This window comes from Protomyctophum parallelum, assembly GCF_964188405.1.
Source record: "Protomyctophum parallelum genome assembly, chromosome: 12".
Classification (NCBI taxonomy): domain Eukaryota; kingdom Metazoa; phylum Chordata; class Actinopteri; order Myctophiformes; family Myctophidae; genus Protomyctophum; species Protomyctophum parallelum.
The window spans coordinates 38,051,209-38,071,786 of NC_139712.1; the positions used below are offsets into that span (position 1 = coordinate 38,051,209).

Below are 20,578 nucleotides of genomic sequence, written 5' to 3' on the forward strand. Positions count from 1 at the left end.
TTTTGAGGAACTCCACGACATCATGAAAGGTAGACCATGGAACTCTATGCCGCTTTGCCATGGCAAGCAACATGTCACGATGCAGTGTCAGCAGCTCACTGTCAAAATCACTCCCATAGTTAGTAGAACTGCACTATGCTTTTGCAGTCGCCCTTCCCGACAAGAAAGTCCTCTACATCTCCCATGTGTTGGTGCACCAAAGCACTAAATCTGCAGTTCAGGGATGATGATGCCATGTCCATGACTTCAAGGTATTAGCTCTTAAAAGAGCCGTTGTGTTGGCGCTGATAGTGCTGTCAGCCTCGGCAGCTACGTGTAGAGTCGGTGTGGCGACAGCGAGCTCTGGGACTCCCAGATCCCGCCAGACGGGTCTTGGCGGCGGCAGCAGCAGCGGGCACTGGAGTCGATGTGGCAGCGGCGGGCTCTGGTGGGAGCAGCCGGGTCTTTGAGGCGGCAGCGGCGGCGCCGAATTGTAGCATGGACTGGACAAATCTCTTCTTGGCTGGAGGTGGCTTCATCATCGTAGTCAAATGGAAATAAATCCTGTACTGTACTGTATGCAACATTTATACTCTCTACCTGGCAGCAGAACAAAAGCCACCTTATTAGCATTTGAATGCCCATGCCTATAATGTGACAGCAATTGTGTTTTGCTTGTATTTTGAAGTTACAAAAGGCTCTGCATTTTGTGTTAAAGCTTTGTTTGGTGAATGTAATTTTATTTTGACCAATCTGTATGGAGTATTTTACTACAATACAACTATGGTTGTATTTGATCTCCCTGCTCTTCTATTGACACATTTTTATCCTGTGACCTGGTATGACTACAAAATGTATCTCCTGAGCAAGCAATCAGCTCAGTGTTAAAAATCACACCCATGTGAAGTGAGTGGTGAAACTCTGCGTGGGGGTCGCCGGGGGGGGGGGGGGGGGACGACGCACTGGGCCCAGGGTGCCGGCCCAGTTCTGGCGAGCCGTACATGTACGCACATTTGGGCATGTACAACTTCCTGGTCACAACTGCGCATGTTTCTTTCCTTCCATGGAGCACCATGGAGCAATATGGCGTCGCCCGTACGGTCTTCGCGTCTCCTTGTGCAAAATTTGGCTCCCATGAAAGTGTCATGGCGCAGCACAGTCACGTGACCATGTCACTTCCTTCTTTAATCTTCCTTGTCTTTAGACAGGAAGTAAAGATGGGGCAGAGGGAGGACCAGGAAACAGGAGCTGGGTGGAAACCACAAAAACAGGAAGCAGGGGAGAGGCCTGGATAAGATGGCCTGGGATTTGTCTTTCAATCCGTAACGTTCCAGAGGACTTAGTATACAGAGTATACAGAGAAGAGAAGATTGTGTGCACATCTCAATGCCTATATTTATTATTTAGGCCAGGTGCTGGATGTCAGGCATCAAGGCAAACATCAAGGAAGAGGAAGAACATCCGCACACTAGTTTCTAGAGCTCCGAGACTTACTTTATTTAGAGGCAACAAATTGCAATGTTTCGACCTACTAGGTCTTCATCAGGCAAATATGTCAGGCAAAAATGTGTATGCTATCATGGATGACAATTGTCATCTATGTATGCATATTGGAAAAATTACTCAAATGTTTTACTTAAGTAAAAGTATCAATACTGCAATTTTGAAATACAAGTATAAGTCTGGAATTCAAAATGTACAAAAAGTACAAAAGTATTGGTATCAAAATGAAGTTAAAGAAACATTCAGTGATTTGGGTGATTTGGATAAAACCCGGTCCGCCCGGGTAACAAGATGTGCACATGCACGCACTACAGTGGGGGACACGCAACAGGCCAACAGCACGCACACCAAGGCCCGCCCCCGCTCGATCATGATTGGCGGAAGGCCCCTTTCTAGCCACCTAGCCAAAAACGAAACCTACGGTTTTTTGACCCCAGGAGTGAACTGGGGACAGGGAGGAACTCCTTATATGGTCAGCAGCACACTCTATAGTAGCGAGGATTATCACAACAAAAAAAAAAAAAGTGATATTTGAATTAAGTGAAATCACTGAATATACCAAACGTAAAAGTACTCATTATGCAGAATGTCTCATTTCAAGTTTTAAAAATGTGAAAATAGCAGATTGCTACCTCACAATGTGTTGCATTCAGGGGTGTAGTGGGGGGTGGGGACGTGGGGAGCGCCATCCCCCCACTTCTGTCACGTCTAAAATATCTTTTTTTGAATATTTCTTGACTTGTCATTTACTTTTATGGATACGATTAAGCATTGTAAACCCTGTTTTTAAATATAGGATATACACATCTGCATATTTTAATAGTGTGTCTGCATGCGTTGCGCATGTACACTAAAAGTACTGAAAAGTAAAGTACAAATACCTCAAAATTGTACTTAAGTACAGTACTTAAGTAAGTAGTTTCTTTACACCACTGATACCTACATTGTACCTATACTCCCCATTAATTTCTAATAGAGACACCCAATTTCCAGATTATTTCTTTCTTGACCATAATGCGTGAATCTGTGTTTGCGAGTCCAGCTGGGCGAGTAACAAGCAAGTGTAGGATTAGTTGACAGGCCGTAGCTTCTTTTCCTAATACTTTAATCTCTGTGTAGCTTGTCAGGGTCTGTCTTCTAGCGCTGTGACACATATGTCACACGGTTGGTCATATTGAGATTTATACTTAACCAAAACTTTCCAACTGATCAAGTTACATTATGTTTTTCAAGTATAACAATCAGATGCAGTAGAAATCTGTTATGTTGGTGAATTGTCGGCGAGCGACAATAATTGTCTATACAACAAAGTATAAATTAGGCTTATAAACTCGCTGTACGTGTGCAGCTACTGTACATCAGTGTTTCCCAAACATTGGGTCGCAGACACATTTTCATGGGTCGCAAGTAAATCTCCCATTGTTCCCTAAAATTTCAAAATAAATTCAGAAATCAAAAAGAATTTCCAAATATTTTCCGAAAGTATTTTATACAGAAATTCCATACATTTAAAAATAGATGCATTTTGTAGATTGGCAATTTTCTTTTGGGTCTCAAACTAAAGGGTTAGGGAACTACTGCTGTACATAAAGATATGTTTTTGTACATTTGACCATGTTTTAAATGTGTTCCCTGTTCTCTGTGTGTCCCTCCAGATCATGTCTGTGTGTGTAGTTGCGTGAGTGTGTGTGTGTGTGTGTGTGTGTGTGTGTGTGTGTGTGTGTGTGTGTGTGCGTGCGTGTGCGCGCGCGTGTGTGTGTTTGCCGTGCCTGTGTGAGGCCTCACCATGCCGTTGGTAAAGAGGAACATCGAGCCGAAGCACCTCTGCCGAGGGGAGCTTCCAGAAGGCATCGACAGTGAACTGGAATGTGTGATGAACAACACTCTCTCTGCCATCATACGGCAGCTCAGCAGCTTGAGTAAGAGACACACACACACACACACACTTCCAGCTACAGAACTGTCATCGTGTAGTAAACTGACCACCAGAACACTGAAAATAGCCATTGTTCTGACATGGTCCACACTATTATAAACCACACACTTGTGGACATAAGAAATAACACCCATCAAAACTATGATATGATGGCATCGGCAGAATGATGGCATCGGCAGATGCCATGTTTTTAAACTGCTTCTGCAGTAGTGAATGGTGCAAACGAGTTGATACTTCAACACCTCCCCTGCCCTGTGTGAGTCCGGACAGGACAGCATCCCCTGACCCGGGCCGTTCATAATGAGGACTTCCTGACCTGTACTGTGTGTATAGCCTCTTTGTAAGAGAATAAGATCACATGTTTTCATCATTAATCCCAAAGCAATGATTGATTTGAGTGTTGTCATGGCTACGGGGCCCGGAGGTCACTAGGCTAGCGGTTGACTTGCACTTGTAGGCCTACATTCGAATGCAAAGGGCTGAAACGTAATCCCTTCAGATTGCCCCCTGAGAATGAACACATCTCGACAGCTGATGAGTGCATGAGTGCGTGTGTGCGTGTGTGTGTGTGCGTGCATGCGTGATTGTGTGTCAGTGTTGCCAGAGTTTGCAAGAGAAATAGGCAACCATTTCTATGAAAACAAGCCCAAAAGAATGCGACTATAGGTCACGACGGCCACGAGCACTTCAAACCTTTAGGTCGACTGTTTGAAAATGCATGATCTACAAGCACGTTGCAAAGCACGTCACAGCACGTTGCACGTTGCAAAGCAACATGGTGTAAGCTTGTAGATCTGCCATTTTCATAACAATCTTGTGGAGAATCTGTTATGGGGTCCCTCCCACAAATTCTAATTTCAGATGGAAGTCCGTGGACAAATACACATTCATTTCGTGGTCCTTGACATGAAACTGTTGGTTTAAACTGGTTTATAGCTTTAAACCAACAGTTTAAATCAGTTTTGGGGGAAGCAAGCCCAAATACGTAACTACACTTTAGAAACAAGCCCTAAAAAACAGCAACCCCTAATATTTACACGCCCAAAGTCTCTTATAATAAACCGACCAGGCAAGCAACACTGGTGTGTCACGTGTGTGTGTGTGTGTGTGTGTGTGTGTGTGTGTGTGTGTGTGTGTGTGTGTGTGTGTGTGTGTGTGTGTGTGTGTGTGTGTGTGTGTGTGCGTGCGTGCGTGCGTGCGTGCGTGGGTGCGTGCGTGGGTGGGTGGTTGAATCGCTGGGTGTGCGTGGGCAGTATGTGTATACATGTACAACGGTATTAAATTGATTGTCATAGTGTAAGTCCATTAGCCCTGGGGGCCTCCCGTCCTCTTTCACTCCTCTGACCCATAACCGTCTACAGCGCAGTCCATGTTGTCACTTAACCACTCTGTTGTACCCATTCACTATGTCTGTCTGTCTGTCTGTCTGTCTGTCTGTCTGTCTGTCTGTCTGTCTGTCTGTCTGTCTGTCTGTCTGTCTGTCTGTCTGTCTGTCTGTCTGTCTGTCTGTCTGTCTGTCTGTCCCCCTCTCTACTTCTTTCTGTATTATGTGTATGTCTCTGCCTTTCTCTCTCATTGTGCTGAGTTCCTGTGTTGGGAGTGGGCCTTTCAGCAGCAGCTGTGTGGGTTAAATATAAATGAGTGGTCACAGAGGCCGGCCCTGCAGGGCCAGACCTATAGGGAAGCTGCTTATGTTCATGTACTGTATGTTTGTGCGTGTGTGTGTGTGTGTGTGTGTCTGTATGTGCACGCGCAAGTGTGTGTGTATGTGTGTGTGTGTGTGGAGAAGGACGCTTCAAAAGCCCCAAGGGAGGTCAGAGTTGATGGGGCTCGGTGCACTGGACCGGTGGACCCATGCTTCTTCCTTCCTCTAAATATTTTTCCTGCAGTCATCCTGTCCACAAGAGTTACAGAAATAGCCCTTAGTGTGTCTTTGTGGAGGCTCACCTTCAATCCACACACCGTGCTTTATTATGAAATCATATTTTTAGAAGAGCTTAAACATCAGTACTGTCACTTTGAAATATTTTGATCGCAGGAAATTTTTCTTCCAAGACTATTCAAGCAGACCAGCCTGGACTGTGGTCTTTTGAAGCTATAACAAACAAGATAGAGTGCCCTATATCATTGTTATTGACGTGGCTGTGCTGCAGCATAAGCACGACACAAAGCAGTTTTTCTTTCTTTTCAGTGCCACCTGTGTTCACATTCATACGGTTTTGTCAGACTGCTGCTGCAGTAATAACAAAAACTCAAAGAAAATGTATTTTGAGAGTGCGGACTGTTCCTTAAGAACACATTCATACAACAAGGTACAATGAAATAAAATACAAACAAAATAGGGTGGATTCCTGCAACTGGTTCGAACCAGCCAGTTCAGTACTGTCCTGCCGTTGACCACTGTATATAGTGCCTTCCTCTGAAAGAGAGCAGTGATTCACAAATGGGACAAAATGACTAATTTGCTCAGACACTGTGGTGCTTATATGATACAAGCGATCAGCTCTAATCAGCTCACATTCACACGGCAATCATAATGATCAGTCGCAGTTGCTGGATGAGTCCTATGCATTTATATACACACACAGTGCTCCACACAGCCTGCATAGATTCCAAGAATGCTTGCCTTGTGTCACATTACCAGTCTATCGATTTCCCATCCGCATCCCTGGTGATGCTCATGGCCTCAAATGTTGGTTACAGTGTCCTTGTATTGACCTGTGCCGTTCTCTCTCTCTCTCTCTGCCGTTTTACTCAACCTCCGCCCTAACCCCTCCTCTTCCTGCAGGTAAGCATGCAGAGGACATATTTGGAGAGCTATTCAACGAGGCCAACACCTTCTACCTGCGTGCCAACTCCCTCCAGGACCGCATCGACCGGTTGGCTGTCAAGGTCACACAGCTGGATTCCACCGTGGAGGAAGGTGGGTCTGGGTCAAAGTGTGGGGGCCACAGCATAAATTATAGCCAAATGACTACAGTTGACGACACCTCATAATATGGAATGTGCAGAATGTAGATATCTTATATATCACGTACACCTGCCCTTTTTGCTGCCAACCATTTTTGCCCTTGAACATTGTAGCCTCCAGAGGCCAGCCATCTCTTATTTCATTGCAACACAACACAGCATCCTACAGTGGAGGGTTTCATGGGCATAATTCTGTAATCAAAATTTTCTGCAGATGCAAGTGTCCTTGTGAATGAATGCTGAATGAATGTTTCTCCCTCTTCTTATATATCGGTCTGTCTCTCTGTGTACATATTTATATCCATCTGTTGTTCTCTTCCTCTTTGTCCCTCAGTTTCACTGCAGGACATAAATATGAAGAAGGCCTTTAAGAGTTCCCTCATGCAAGACCAGCAGGTGGTGTCGGTGGGCAGCATACCCAACCCTGTCAAAGAGATGTACAACATCAGCGACAAGCCTCCTCCTCTCAACAATCTCTCATGTTATAGGTCTGAATCTTACACACACACACACGTCAATGGCGACGTCATGAAATAAGATAATTTTGTATGTATGTTCGAGTCCTGAGTTCCACGAGCGCGCGCGCGCGTGTGTGTGTGTGTGTGTGTGTGTGTGGAGGATGGTGCGCTTATGCATTCTTCCTCAAACTCAGCGTCGATATGTGTATTAACCCATTTTGAATCTTGAATTGGAGGGAGTTTCAGTTTCAATTTCAATTTCAATTGCAGACTTGTGGTGATTCTGACCTCTGCTAAGGATGTTTAAATAGACTTGTGGTGATTCTGACCTCTGCACGACTGCACGTGCACCTGCAGCCCATCAAGTATAATTTATACTCCGCCCCGCGATGGTGTCACGCACGCAGACCTCTAAGCTTATAACAGTTACGTCTGCGACGCGATGTGAGCTTGTATATCAGCTGTTCTCTGTGCGCTATACAGTTGCGCAATGAAGTATAATGTCTCCTCACTAGCTAACACACAAGAGGAGGTTGAATGAACTGAAACCAGCGCTCCCCAAAACAACAGGTTTGGAGATCTGTTGGGAATTGAATACATGAAGCAGTCACCCGTGCGCCCAGTCGCAATGTTTGTAATCAAATAATTGGTCAATAGAGTGAAAGATTCTTTATTTATGAAAGAAATAAAATATTGATGGCGTTTTTATTTTTTATTTTTAGTTATAGAGGGCAAGTATAGTGTTTTAAGGCAAATGTGTCTTATTAGCCAGGGATCCTTTTAACAAAGGGATGCACACGCAGATCCGACACACCAAAGGTAAGGTTCAACATGTGGAAACAACGGTCGGACATGCAGTCGAACATACGCTGCTCCCTTGCTTGCACTTATGGTTAGGTTAGGGTTTGAGGTAGGTTGTCTGTCTAATGACAGTCAGACCAATAGTATGTCGTAACTAAAGCCTGTACCCTTAACAAAAACATGCCAAATGATAGACTTGATTCTTACACTACTCCTCACCCTCTTTGTTTCAATATCACTGTTTCTCTCCTTCACCTTTCTTGCATAACTCGGCACCTTCTGACTGATTGACTTCTAACTTGGCTTGTGTCATGCATCAAATGTCATTATTCATGAGTAGGCTGTGCCTGTTTATAAATAACCAATTTATTGTCAAATGTAATATTATATTATTAGTAATGTGGTAATGGGTACCGTACTGGGTACTGACTTCCCATCTTGCACTGTTCCCAACTTGCGTGGGCCCTGAGTAGAGTGCACTGGTCTGGTGTTTTATCGGTCGCTCTATGTTCTTTCCTCCGCCTCCACAACTCTTGCAACATTCATGGTTTCACATGTTTATCCCCTAGCCTACGCTGCTTATTCCGCTCAGATACACTGACAATGACAAGAACTGCAACCCTCTGCATGAAAATGATTAATACATAGCCACTATTATAGCATCTTGTATGTAGATTGACCAGTCATACGTAGACATGGTTGCCCACCCCTGATGTAGAGTTTCAACCATGTCGACCGAGACACATTGGTTTGGTATCTCAGCAGTGGCATTAGCCTTTCTGTGACATTTATGTGTTGTTTCTGCAGGGACGACGGCAAAGAAGGGCTAAAGTTCTACACTGACCCCTCATACTTCTTTGAGCTGTGGAAAGAAAATATGCTACAGGACACAGAAGACAAGAGAAAAGAGAAGAGGAAAAATAAGGTATGATTCTGGAATTTGAATTGCCAGTGCCTAGTATCTTTCTACCCGTGTTAGTGCAGCGTCATCCTCACTGGCCTGACATAGAATGACAGAATTAGTTAACACATTGCCCGGGGTTATTTAATCCATTAAATCATAGCACCCAAGCGATTTATAGAAACGGAGCACTTTTACAGACGGACCGGAAGTTATACCGGATGTGGCTGGTACAGCTAAATGTAGCCAAAACACTCTAAAGGCAACAACAACGGGAGGCATGATTAAATCTAACGTGACTAGCGACTGGACAGCAGGGGGCCGTCTAACACAGGATCTTTTCTTAGAATTGGACGGGATGATTTAGATTGTGAGTTATTGACGTTTTAAGATTTTCGTTGTCGTCGGCTAAACAGGGGGGGCATTTTAGATGACGTCCCACTGTTGTGCAACATCGAGGATTGCGCAACAGGCGCTCCTAGGCTGTAGAGCGATGCGATCGGTTTTCATATCAATAAACGTCGTCATTTGGATAAAACTTCGTCCTGGGCGCTGGGTGTTACTAATAGAAAGGACAGTGAACTTCGTCCTGGGTGATTGGGGTGTTTTTTTTTGTTTTTCTTTAGATATTTTTTGCGGCTTACGCCTTTTATTGATTTTGCTGCAGTAAAGGCCGTGTCGGGTCCGGGAGTCGAACCCGCGGCACACTGCGACTGGATTACCAGTCCGGTGCCCAGACCGTTACGCTACGGCCTGGGCCGGTGATTGGGGTGTTAATGGCGAGTAACATTACCGGGGAAGTGGCCAGAATCCTCCACCAAACACCACCTACTTACTGTTGCCCTCCCCAGGAGCAGAAGCGCTGCGTGGACGGTACGCTGCAGAGGGAGGTGAAGAAGGTGCGCAAGGCGAGGAACCGCAGGCAGGAGTGGAACATGATGGCTCTGGATAAGGAGCTGAGGCCAGACCACCGGCACACCATACACCGAGACCGTGGGGCGTCCTCTGAAGGCTCAATGTCCCCGGAAAACAGGTCAGCGAAATGAACACACAAAAGCATCTGTACACGGCAAGCTACACAGTGAAATACAATTGATCTCTGAGAGTGTCTCCCTGTCTCGTTTAGGGGTCACGGCCTTGACCACTATCCCTACCCCAGTGCCATGAACCATGCGGGCCACGCCCACACCTACTCTGGCCCACCCCCTAGCGTCCTGGCCGCTCAGATGGCGGCGGGACACGGAATTCATGGAGGGGACTACAGGGGCGGCGCCATGGCTTATGAGGGTGGGACACTGGGTCGCCGACGTCACCAGCAAGTCCCGCCGCCTCCCCCGACCACTGAAACCATGAATGGTGGCACCGTTCCTCTGCCACCTGTGGACTACGGGTAAATATGTCTAGTCGCATACACACACACTGCAGACATACACACACTCACTCGCACATACCACATACACAAGCCTAAACACAGATACATAAGCACTCGCCCAAATTCAAACAAGGACACTGAACACATAACAGAGGTGTCATTTGTATATTTTAGTGAGCACTGCCAGAATTATAGGTTGTTTGATGTAAGTTTTGTTTGTCTGTCCTCAATGACTTTCCTTCTGAAAATGAAGTAAATGCTGCCACCTAGAGTTGGTCAGTATAGGCTGCACTGTCTAACAAGGCTAAAGGTTCTTAATTAGACAAAGCTTCTCACTCACGTTGTCTGTCTGTCTTGCAGTGTGGACGGCTATGCCAACGCTGGTCCCCCGGCCCCGCCCCCTGCCCCTCTCATCCCTTCGGCCCAAACGGCCTTTGCCTCTCCTCCCGGAGGCCCCGTTCCTGTTCCAGGGCAAATGGGCTACGCCCCGCCTCCGCCACCTGCATCTGGAGCCATGATGGCGCCGCCAGCTCCTCCCGGACCTCCACCTCCTCCCCTACCAGCCGGTGCCTCCCACTCCACCACTCCCAAGATGTCTGCTGCACCTATGAGCGAGCCCCAGGAGGTCATTGATGCCCGTAGCGACCTTCTGGCTGCTATACGCATGGGTAAGACTCCGTAAAAGGTTGGGAGATATGACATAAGAGCAAAATGGCCGGCATTTGACTATGGTCCAAGGCGGAAATAGCAAGAAATGCCATCTCCAGTTTACTTACCGTATCTGTGTGCAGTGGGCGGATGCCTTTTTAGGAGACGGGAAGCAGGTTACTTGGAGTCTATTCAAATCAGGAGAAAATGTACTTTATTATCGACTTTCTCTGGCCCAGCAACACAATCTCGCGGGATCTAGCACCAGTAACCATAGGACTTGCCGTCTGACACTGGCGGCAACTTCAATAGGAGACCATTTGTAGGATTTGTGTACCACTGCATGCCGCCTCTAGTGGCTACAATCGGGCTGGTGTATCTTCCTAAATTAACAATCTTTGATATGGTCCATGGTTGATTATGAAACATTTTCTCTTATCTCAGAAGGCGGGGCTCATTTAGCAACACCTCCTCCCCCCAAAATCAAAAACCGCTGAATACCAGAGTCAGTCCACTAAGCCAAAACTACAATGGGTTAACAAGATGGCTGTCCACGTTGTCTTCCAGGCATCCAGTTGAAGAAGGTGCAGGAGCAGCAGGAGCAGCAGGCTAGGAAGGAGCCAGTGGGGAACGACGTGGCCACCATCCTGTCTCGACGAATCGCCGTCGAATACTCTGACTCTGAGGACGACTCAGAACTGGAGGAGAATGACTGGTCCGATTAACACATGCCTGGCGCTCACACACACACACACACACACACACACACACACACACACACACACACTCAATGTTCATTTAACACTGTATAAGGCAGGGGTCTTAAACATTTTTCAGGCCAAGGACCCCTTAGCTGAGAAAACAACATGCCCCCCTCGTGCATTAGAATAATAATATCAGTCACCAGAACCACGGACGTGTTTTAAATGAGTTGAAGGTTAGTTGGTGGTTAAAATTGAGTTTGAATGGGCTTAGCGTGACTGATCTCAGATCTGTAGAATATACAGTAATGTATCTTTGAATCAAGCGTTCTAAAAACTCGGATGCACACAAAGGCCTAAGTACTTAGATAGTTAGAATTACCCCAGAAGTGTTTTAAAGTGAAATGCCATTTTAATCCATTAAAACTGGGACAGCATCTGTGTAATTGTATACTTTGGCTATTCAAAAATAGCAGATATACAAGCTCATAGGGTAGCATGAAGTGACGATCTATGAGCTTTTAGATCTGCTTGTAGATCTGCATTGATTATATATTTTTTTTTTAAAGCGAACAAATTAATTCAAATCTTTACTTCTGGTGGTCCCTGGAAAGAAATATTTTGGGTGGTCCTTGAAATGAAAAAAGTTTGAGAACCACTGATGTACCTGTTACTGTAAACATCATAAAACTGTTAGGATTTAGAAGGTCCTAATTAATGGGTTATTTGGCTATGGGTTGGGTTGCCTCTTTATGGCTCATAGATTTGTTTGCCAGCACTACCATCAGTGTTTTGTGATTGTTTGTTTACAAATTAATCTGTTGGATTAATTTTAATGTGTATTAACATTTTTGAAGAATACAAAAGATGAAGAAAAACTTGCAACATTTTTACACTCCCAGTGTTAAATGACCACTGTACACACACACACAGAAATTAAAGAAAGAAAGACAGACAGACAGACAGACAGACAGACAGACACTTTACAAACAAGAAAAACTAAATTGTTTCACACACAATCAGCCAGTTGATCACATTCACAATCTCACTTGAATGAATGCCTACTGTTCCACACATCCGCAGGTTCACATATAAATATATCTGTTGGAAAACACACACACACACACACACACACACACACACACACACACACACACACACACACACACACACACACACACACACACACACACACACACACACACACACACTATGATATAAGCTTAATGGTCCAAAACTGGATAACTCGGGGTGTATTCAAGATGCAATTAAACAAATTAAATTAAAAAAAGTCTTAGGTATATATCTTGTTAGGATATTACACTGTGATGCTGACTACTTTCTGAATCACTTAACGTTCAGTTCAACGCTATAAGCATTGTGAATACACCCCAGTGGATGTGTCTTGCTACTTGACTTACAGTATCTAGAATAACACTATAGACACCCTGTGGTGCCCCAGAGGGGCTTTTCACACACATAGTGAAGGCTTGAAGGCTGTTATAACACAACTAGAACCTTCCCCTCTTGGGCTGACTGATGTACTCGTCTTTAATTGTTTGTGTTTTTTATGTTTTTACCTTACTGAAAATCTTGTCTTGTGTATAGATCACGAGACAAAGCTTGTAATCTGTAGACTTACAGCAAGTGGAAGTGAAGGACAGATCAATCAGCCGTGTTGTAGCTGCGGTCGGTGATATAAGGAGTTTGGGGGTGCGGGGGGGTGAATGGTGAGAGGGGTTGATTGGCGATGCCATGGTGCAGGAGTGAATTATGAACCATGAAAGAAAAGGTTGCAAGTGCGATGAAAGACTGTTATCGATCAGAGATATGAAAATTGACTGCGCTAGCCTGTATGTGTGACTGCTTCGTGGTGTCTAAGGGGTGAATCTGTATAGCATGGGAATTGGGGTGGGGTGGGGGGCGACTGTGGGTTCATGTGTATATTCTAGTGTGAGCTCTGTTACCTGTGACCAGGACAACAATAAAAACATGATGAATGAAGGATCTCCGGCAAGCTGCTGTCTCTTTGCCCTTCCATTGTCATCAGCGATGACAGACATACAGTACCGACTCTTAAGATGCCAGTTTCCATGGTAACATTACAGCTAAGAAGGCGGTTGTCAGGGAAACAGGGGAGCACATAAAAAGGGCGGCACAGAGCTCGTCTGTGGATGAACAAATCAATATAGGCAGGAATTTCTGGTTTTATGCACAGCACATTGTTTTTAATACAAAATTAACAAGATCTCTCAATTGAGTGAGCTAACCAAACCAATAAAAAGTACAACTAACACCTTGGAAAAATATACACCACGTTCACAATGTCTTACAATATCTGTTAGTTTAGTGCATGTTGATTATCATCTATACGGTTTCATTTTGCAGATACTTAACGTGTTGTGCCATTTGTTGTCCCAAAAAAAATAAAGTGCATTTCACATTGAAGAACTACGCATACGTCTACACAAGATGCCGTTACCGTTACTGTAGCGTCCCGGGCTCCCACCCTCCCCACACATAGGGTTGAGATCCGGAACTGGACGAACCAGATCCAACATTGAGGAACCGGAATCAGTTACATCACATTTGGAACCGTTTCTGGAACTGTTTTTTTACACTGTCAGAGCTGGTATGTGGACTTCACATCTGCTATACAATTACAATACTGGTGGATCTCAAACTTTTTTCATTTCAAGGACCACCATAACTCAGAGTGTAGAGAACCAAACGTGTACACTCTCAGAGTTACAGGCCTGTAAGCGTGCATTTGGAAACCCCTACGAGGCGTGAAAGAGAACCGTTAAGGAATCGGACCATCAAGAGGGAATCGTTATAAAGGAACTGGAATCGTAAAAATCCTAAAGGATCCCAACTCTACACACACTCTCAGCCCCTTGAGTGTTCGATATTTAGCTCTAGATTGGTTACCGTCATGGCCCACTTGTCCCAAAACACATCCTGTTGGCCTGTACACAAGAGCCATGATACTTTTCTGTACTGTTACGTTGCACAATCATTACACAATCAATGTCTCCCTACAGAGAAGTAGTAGTACCACTGTTTTTTGTTACTCTTGGACACAGAGCCCTTGTTTTCACCTGCCTAGCCATAATAATCCCATCTCAAATCGTTACAAATTCCAGGCTGACATTAGGCTACATGAGGACAACGACCAATTAGAAGAGGCCTTGTGCCATTGGTCATTCAAACAAGCTTCACTCCCTTGTGTAGCTAAAATCGACTCAATCACACTTTTTTTTTACAAAGTTCTGCATACTGATGGGAGGGAAGTGACACTAAACAGAACAAATCAGTTGGAAAATGTCATTCAAAAAACGGTTCATCCCTTCTCACCCCCAGTTGGACTGACTTTGGTAGCACCATGCATGGCTGTACCAAAGTACCAGGGTATGAAGCATGCAGGGGTCTTCAACGTTTTTTTTGCCCAAGGACCCTCTGGCTAAGAGAGAGATTAAACGTTTTCATAGATTTCATAGATGGCTTCATAGACGTGTTCGACAATCACTATCATCAGTGTTTAGGTTGGACATTTAACCACTTAAACCATCAATAAACTTGACCTTCGGCTCCATACTTGTTCTGGTCTTCCTTTCCATCTACAATCTACACCAAACCTCTTTGCCAAAAATAGCCGATCTGCTATTTTTGGCCAAAGAATAGGGATGCTAGAGTTTAAGTGGTTAATGTACAAAAGAAAATCCCATCACACAAAGATTTAGCAGCCCCCATGTAGTAACTCTGAGGACCACCTATAGGGTCCCAGACCCCTTGTTGAAGACCCCTGGATAAAGTCCTCCTCAGAAAGCATGCCATATTTACTAAACCATTTTAGTCAAGAGGAGAGGCATATCCAATAAACCATTTCTTGATTATTTACTACATTCAGAAAAAGGCTTTACAGCACTGTATAATACAACATCAGAATGCAAAAAGAATCAGGTCAGACTAGTGGAAAAAAATAGAACTTTTCAATGAATATAACAAAATAGATTTCCCCCCCTCCAAAGGTAAAGTAATAAAGAGTTTGTGATGGTTTGTGATGTTCCAGGCTGACCTGCTCAACTAGCGTCAGTCTGTTACACTGTTCACACGTTAACATACATAGGCCACGTTTCCAATACGACCAAATGCTGCTTTGCTTCCCTGCCAAGTGCCAACATCATCCATTTTCTAGCACATTTGCTCATTAATTCTTCATGTATAAATTAGGTTTGGTTTATGGTCTATGAGCTCAAATGCTAATATCTGTCCAGTTGTTTCAGATCATTGGACGACTCCAGGGAATGAAAGCTATTTATACTTGCACGATTGTGTCACTTGCTGAAAAGAACATCTCTTCACTGCAAGGCACATACCGTCATACTGCAGAGTATAAATTAAGCAGAAGCCTGGTAGGAAGGGAAGAAAGCAGCATTTGCTCTGCATTAGGGAGCAGCCAATTTAGCTCATAAGAATCATTCAGAGGTCACTTATGGACTCATGTTTGTACCACACATGATTAATTGAAATGAGAATAAAAAATATCGAGGATGTAGAAGAGAATTTAGGACAAATGAGGAGCTATAGGATTCCAGTTCTGTAAAATGGTTCCATTCACTTTGGTTTGAAGTGCTGGAATTCTACATGGAGAGTCAGAGTCAGAGTCAGAGTCTCCTCAAAGCTCAATATGCGGCAGGGACAAACGCACTTTAACAAGACCACTTCTCTCAGAAGCACAGGAAGACATTATCCTCTAGTCTAAGGTCATGGATGTCAGAAGGAGGTTATTCCTCAGACTTGTTTCCACCCTGTGCATGTACACACGTACACACGTACACACACACACACACACACACACACACACACACACACACACACACACACACACACACACACACACACACACACACACACACACACACACACACACACACACACACACACACACATTGAAGTACAGACACTTTCGCTTACGACACAGTTTGTATGATCACAGGGTAGAGGCAACAAAGTTTCATTATTCCATTCAGATATAAGAAATTATAAAAGACCCAATGCAGAAAATAATATGAGGCAGTGGTGTTATTGTGACAAATTTGTCATTTTCACACCTCCCATTTCTACAGATCTATATGACAAAATCATCATTAACACTTGGTTGGGCCTGCTTGCCATAGCAAACTGGAACTATAACTTACTCACATGGTCTATGTTCATGTTGTACATCGGCTATGAAGGAAGATGTGGTGTAAGAATATGCATGTTATTGCTATCTCTGTATTGCTTCAAATTTATAAAATAACTACCACTTATAGGCTAGTTATTGCTGATATGATATGAGTGAATGAGTGAAATCGTGGACGGATTGGCTGGCAGATCATCTCAAATGAAAAATCAAATGAAAAATACTTCAGACTAAAATAATTACTAGTACGTGCAGACTAGTATACTACATACAGACTAGTACACTACAGCACAGTGCGTACGTAGCACGGTACAGCTGGTAATTGTTGCCTGGTGTCAGATATATTTAAAAAAGGGTGGTCTGCAACAGTTCCTTGAAGCAATGCTGGAAGAACAATACCTCTTAAATGTTTATTCAGGTATACTAGGCTCATTCAGTCATAGAGGTGTGAGTTATGGAACTGGGATCTGAATGTGACATGTGTACATTATGGTGAAAAAGTGTTACTATTTCTCTTAATGTGGAAACAGGGCAGCTCTTGTGATTGGTTTTGCCACAAGTCATGATTGTTGCTCTTAAATGTATGTAAATTAAGTATTAGGGTGTTGACACCATATCATACTTTTGGTTGCCTCTGTGTCCTATCACATTGCACAGCACGGGACAAAAGGTGGCAACTGTGCTTGTTGCATGCAAATTACATCCAAATCTAGCATGCAGTGCAGACAATGGTGAAAGGGCTTTTACAAAAGTTGACGATCCGTAATAAAGTAAATAAACACAAAACATTCTGATAAGGAAAGATTTTTGAACATGTTGTCAAATAAACAAAGCTAATGTTCTATATCACTACATAGTTTCATCATTAGACTCTAGTCTATTGGGTGGTTCTGATTTGATTAAGCTATAAAGAATACGAAGGCATTGGGGGCTTAATGGCACAAGTTCTGTTCTGCGAGGTATACCTCTCAGATACTGTATGTCTACAAGCTGAACAAAATCACATTCACACACGCTGGAGGGTGGGGACATTAAAGCGACCATTAAGAGGGAATATATATATATATATATATATATATATATATATATATATATAAGTGAGGAGAAAGAAAGACCAAGAGAGGCTCTTTCTTCCTCCCCAGCTTGATTTCTTTCTTGGCGTCTGTGGAGGACGCAGGGCACAGGGGCTATTTATAGCTCTCCGTGGTTGTTTAGCTTTCGATGCACGTTCAGGGTGCAGCAGCGAGACGAGATGCCGCTGGAGACTCAGACAGGCCTCATTGTGGGAAATGCCTGCATCTTTATCACCAGCTCTGCTCTCTCTCTCCTCTCTCCCTGGCCTTTCCATGCAATTACACACACACACACACACACACACACACACACACACACACACACACACACACACACACACACAAGCCTCTAAATCTACCATGCGCCTTTAGTTACGCATGGACACACGCACGCACAGTGCACCATCTAATAATTATCTCTCACATCTCATGTGTGAAAACCACATATCAACACTATAGCTCCAGTGCTATAAACTATATAACATTCTATATATACAGCTGCTGCCTAAACACGGGACACATCTATCGCTCGCTGCAGAGCGGGCAGGGCGTGGCCCAGCTGGGATGGTGTCACCGGGTTGGTGGCAGCCATGGCTGGGGAAGACAGTGAGATACCTTGTGCGACAGTGAGCACAATAAATAAAACAGACTGCCCTACATCCAGACGGGCTATGGATTATTAACCAAATAGCCTCTCTTGGGAACGCCTTCGAAGCTGACCTCTGCCCACGGCCACATTAATAACCCTGCCACAACGCTTCATCTTCACTGCTGCTGCTCTCTTTGACACTAGACAGAGCCAGGCAGGAGCACAGCCAACCTCTAGGGCACCTCTCTCTCCCCACCTGGGTCTTGGTCAGACATCACTGGGGGTTCGTGCCCGCTGTGCCACACTGGCCGGCACACAGCCACAGCACACCAGCCACAATGCCTTCTGGATCTCCTGGTTCCTGAAGGCATATATGACCGGGTTGATCACAGAGTTGTAGGTGGCAGGCACCAGCGTGGCATACGTGTAGAGAGGAGGGTAGGTGTAGTCAGCTATGAGGGAGTAGACAGTGAACGGCATCCAGCAGGCGGCGAAGGTGCCCAGGATGATGGCCAAGGTGGACACCCCCTTCCTCGTTGTGACATAGTGGGGCGTGGCGGCCAAAAAGTGGTGCTGGAGGGCGATCTGGTGCGCGTGGCGCATCACGATCTTGCAGATCTGCACGTAGAGCTGCAGCATCAGGCCGAAGAGAAGGAGGAAGGAGACGGAGAGCACTGCCACGTTGTTCTTGGTGAGCGGCCGCACCACGCTGCACGTGGACTCCTCCGCCAGGCAGTTGACCCCGCTGACGGGCAGCAGGCCCAGACACAGGGACAGCCCCCACAGCAGGAACAGCATGGTGTAGGTGAACGCTGCCGTGCGCTCCGAGTTGTACGTGAGGGCATAGTAGAGCGACAGGTAGCGGTCGATGGTGATGGCCAGCAGGCTGAAGACGGAGGCGGAGAAGGACGCCACCACCAGGCCCACGGTCAGGAGCTGGGCGGAGTCGGAGCGCAGCAGGTAGGCACAGGTGAAGTGCAGCACCAGGCCCAGTCCGGCGAGGAGGTCGGCCAGCGCGAGGCTGCCGATCAACAGGAACATGGGCGCTCTGAGAGAGGGGTTCTGCCAGATCACCAGGACCACCAGGGCGTTCTCGCAGGCTATGAGGGTCCCGGAGGAGCACAGCACGATGTCCCAGGGGTTTACCAGCATGGGCAGCGGGCCGGGGGGGAGCATCTCCGCCGGGGCGAGCGTTCCCAGTCCGGTGGTGTTGTTCTCCATCAGAACCCCACCGCCGCTGGCCCACGCCGTGGAGTCAGGGCTCAGCCAGCCGGGGGTGACGGATGTATCCTCACTCATGGTGCCCCCGTCTGGAAAATAAAAGACACACATTTTAATGTCTGGTTGGGATACTAATTGTATCCATTCCGAGACAAAACACAGTCTGTAATTGTTCACCCCCCTCCCTGGATTTGTGCACGAACCACCACTGTGTAGGCCTACATCACTGTATGAAAACCGTGTGTGTGTGTGTGTGTGTGTGTGTGTGTGTGTGTGTGTGTGTGTGTGTGTGTGTGTGTGTGTGTGTGTGTGTGTGTGTGTGTGTGTGTGTGTGTGTGAGACATGTGTGTGCGTGTGCGTGTGTGTGTGTGTGTGAGTGTGTGTGTGTGTGTGTGTGTGTGTGTGTGTGTGTGTGTGTGTGTGTGCGTGTCTGTGTGTTTGTGGCGGCTGTATTTACAGTTAACATTAGCCCAACTAAAGTTAGTATCACAAAAACAAATACATTATGCAAGATCACGGGCAATCCTTCACTTTACCATAAAGGCATGCAGGAAAGTAACTGACCAAAGCTAAACCAGAAATAGATCTAGAGAGCAAGCAAGACAGAAAACCAAATGTGAAATAAAACAAATTGTGTTGTTCTCTTCTCTCACCAAACAGTATCTGTGATGATTGAATTTGCCTTTTTGGATTTAGCGCCAGCTTCATATATAGGCCCATAGGCTTAAACACTCATATGGCTCAAACATAGAATTTAAAATAGGCTATATAGTCAATGGTTCAAAATAATGTAAAATATAGATTATAGCTTAATATGTCATTATAGGCAACGGAGGATAGGTATTAGAAAAAAGAAAAGAAAAGCTGCAAACCATCAAGCAGCCAGATTGACGAAGAACGGATATCAATAACCTCTCACAGGTCTTGTCAATAATATTCCATGCAGTCCGTCACAAACTAAAGCGTACTTTCTCATTCATTCATATAGGAAGGATAGCCTACCAACCGCACCCGTCATGGAAAATAGCCTCATGTGTCGCAACCGCCATATGGTCCTTATTAATGCATGGTTTGCAGTGCACCTTGTATGGGAAAAACACTCAGCGGTTGTTCCACGTCAGCGAAAGGCTGCAAAAACACAAACCTGTGCATGCCCGGGAATCTTTCTATGTATTCATTTTCATCCCATTTCCCCGCCAGATACATAACATTAGCCTACCTTGACTGTGTGAGGTGAG

The 20,578-nt window shown here is 45.2% G+C and overlaps 2 protein-coding genes across 2 annotated transcripts in view; one reads left to right on the forward strand and one right to left on the reverse strand.

Annotated features, from left to right (window-relative positions):
- The window catches only part of wasf3b (WASP family member 3b), a 16,586-nt gene extending 3,438 nt beyond the window's left edge, over positions 1-13,148 (forward strand). Inside the window, exons 2-9 of the mRNA XM_083778337.1 lie at positions 3,138-3,401; positions 6,207-6,341; positions 6,723-6,876; positions 8,455-8,572; positions 9,400-9,581; positions 9,675-9,938; positions 10,281-10,588; positions 11,136-13,148. Of these exons, the coding sequence (XP_083634463.1) occupies positions 3,269-3,401; positions 6,207-6,341; positions 6,723-6,876; positions 8,455-8,572; positions 9,400-9,581; positions 9,675-9,938; positions 10,281-10,588; positions 11,136-11,293 (1,452 nt within the window). The 5' untranslated portion in view covers positions 3,138-3,268 and the 3' untranslated portion in view covers positions 11,294-13,148. The remainder of the gene's footprint in view (positions 1-3,137; positions 3,402-6,206; positions 6,342-6,722; positions 6,877-8,454; positions 8,573-9,399; positions 9,582-9,674; positions 9,939-10,280; positions 10,589-11,135) is intronic.
- Positions 13,149-18,386: 5,238 nt separating this feature from the next.
- Positions 18,387-19,421, reverse strand: gpr12 (G protein-coupled receptor 12; the record flags this gene model as incomplete). The annotated part of the gene is made up of 1 exon (XM_083777998.1): positions 18,387-19,421. The coding sequence occupies exon 1, from the start codon at positions 19,416-19,418 to the stop codon at positions 18,387-18,389; it is 1,032 nt and encodes a 343-aa protein (XP_083634124.1). The 5' UTR covers positions 19,419-19,421.
- Positions 19,422-20,578: the final 1,157 nt, after the last annotated feature.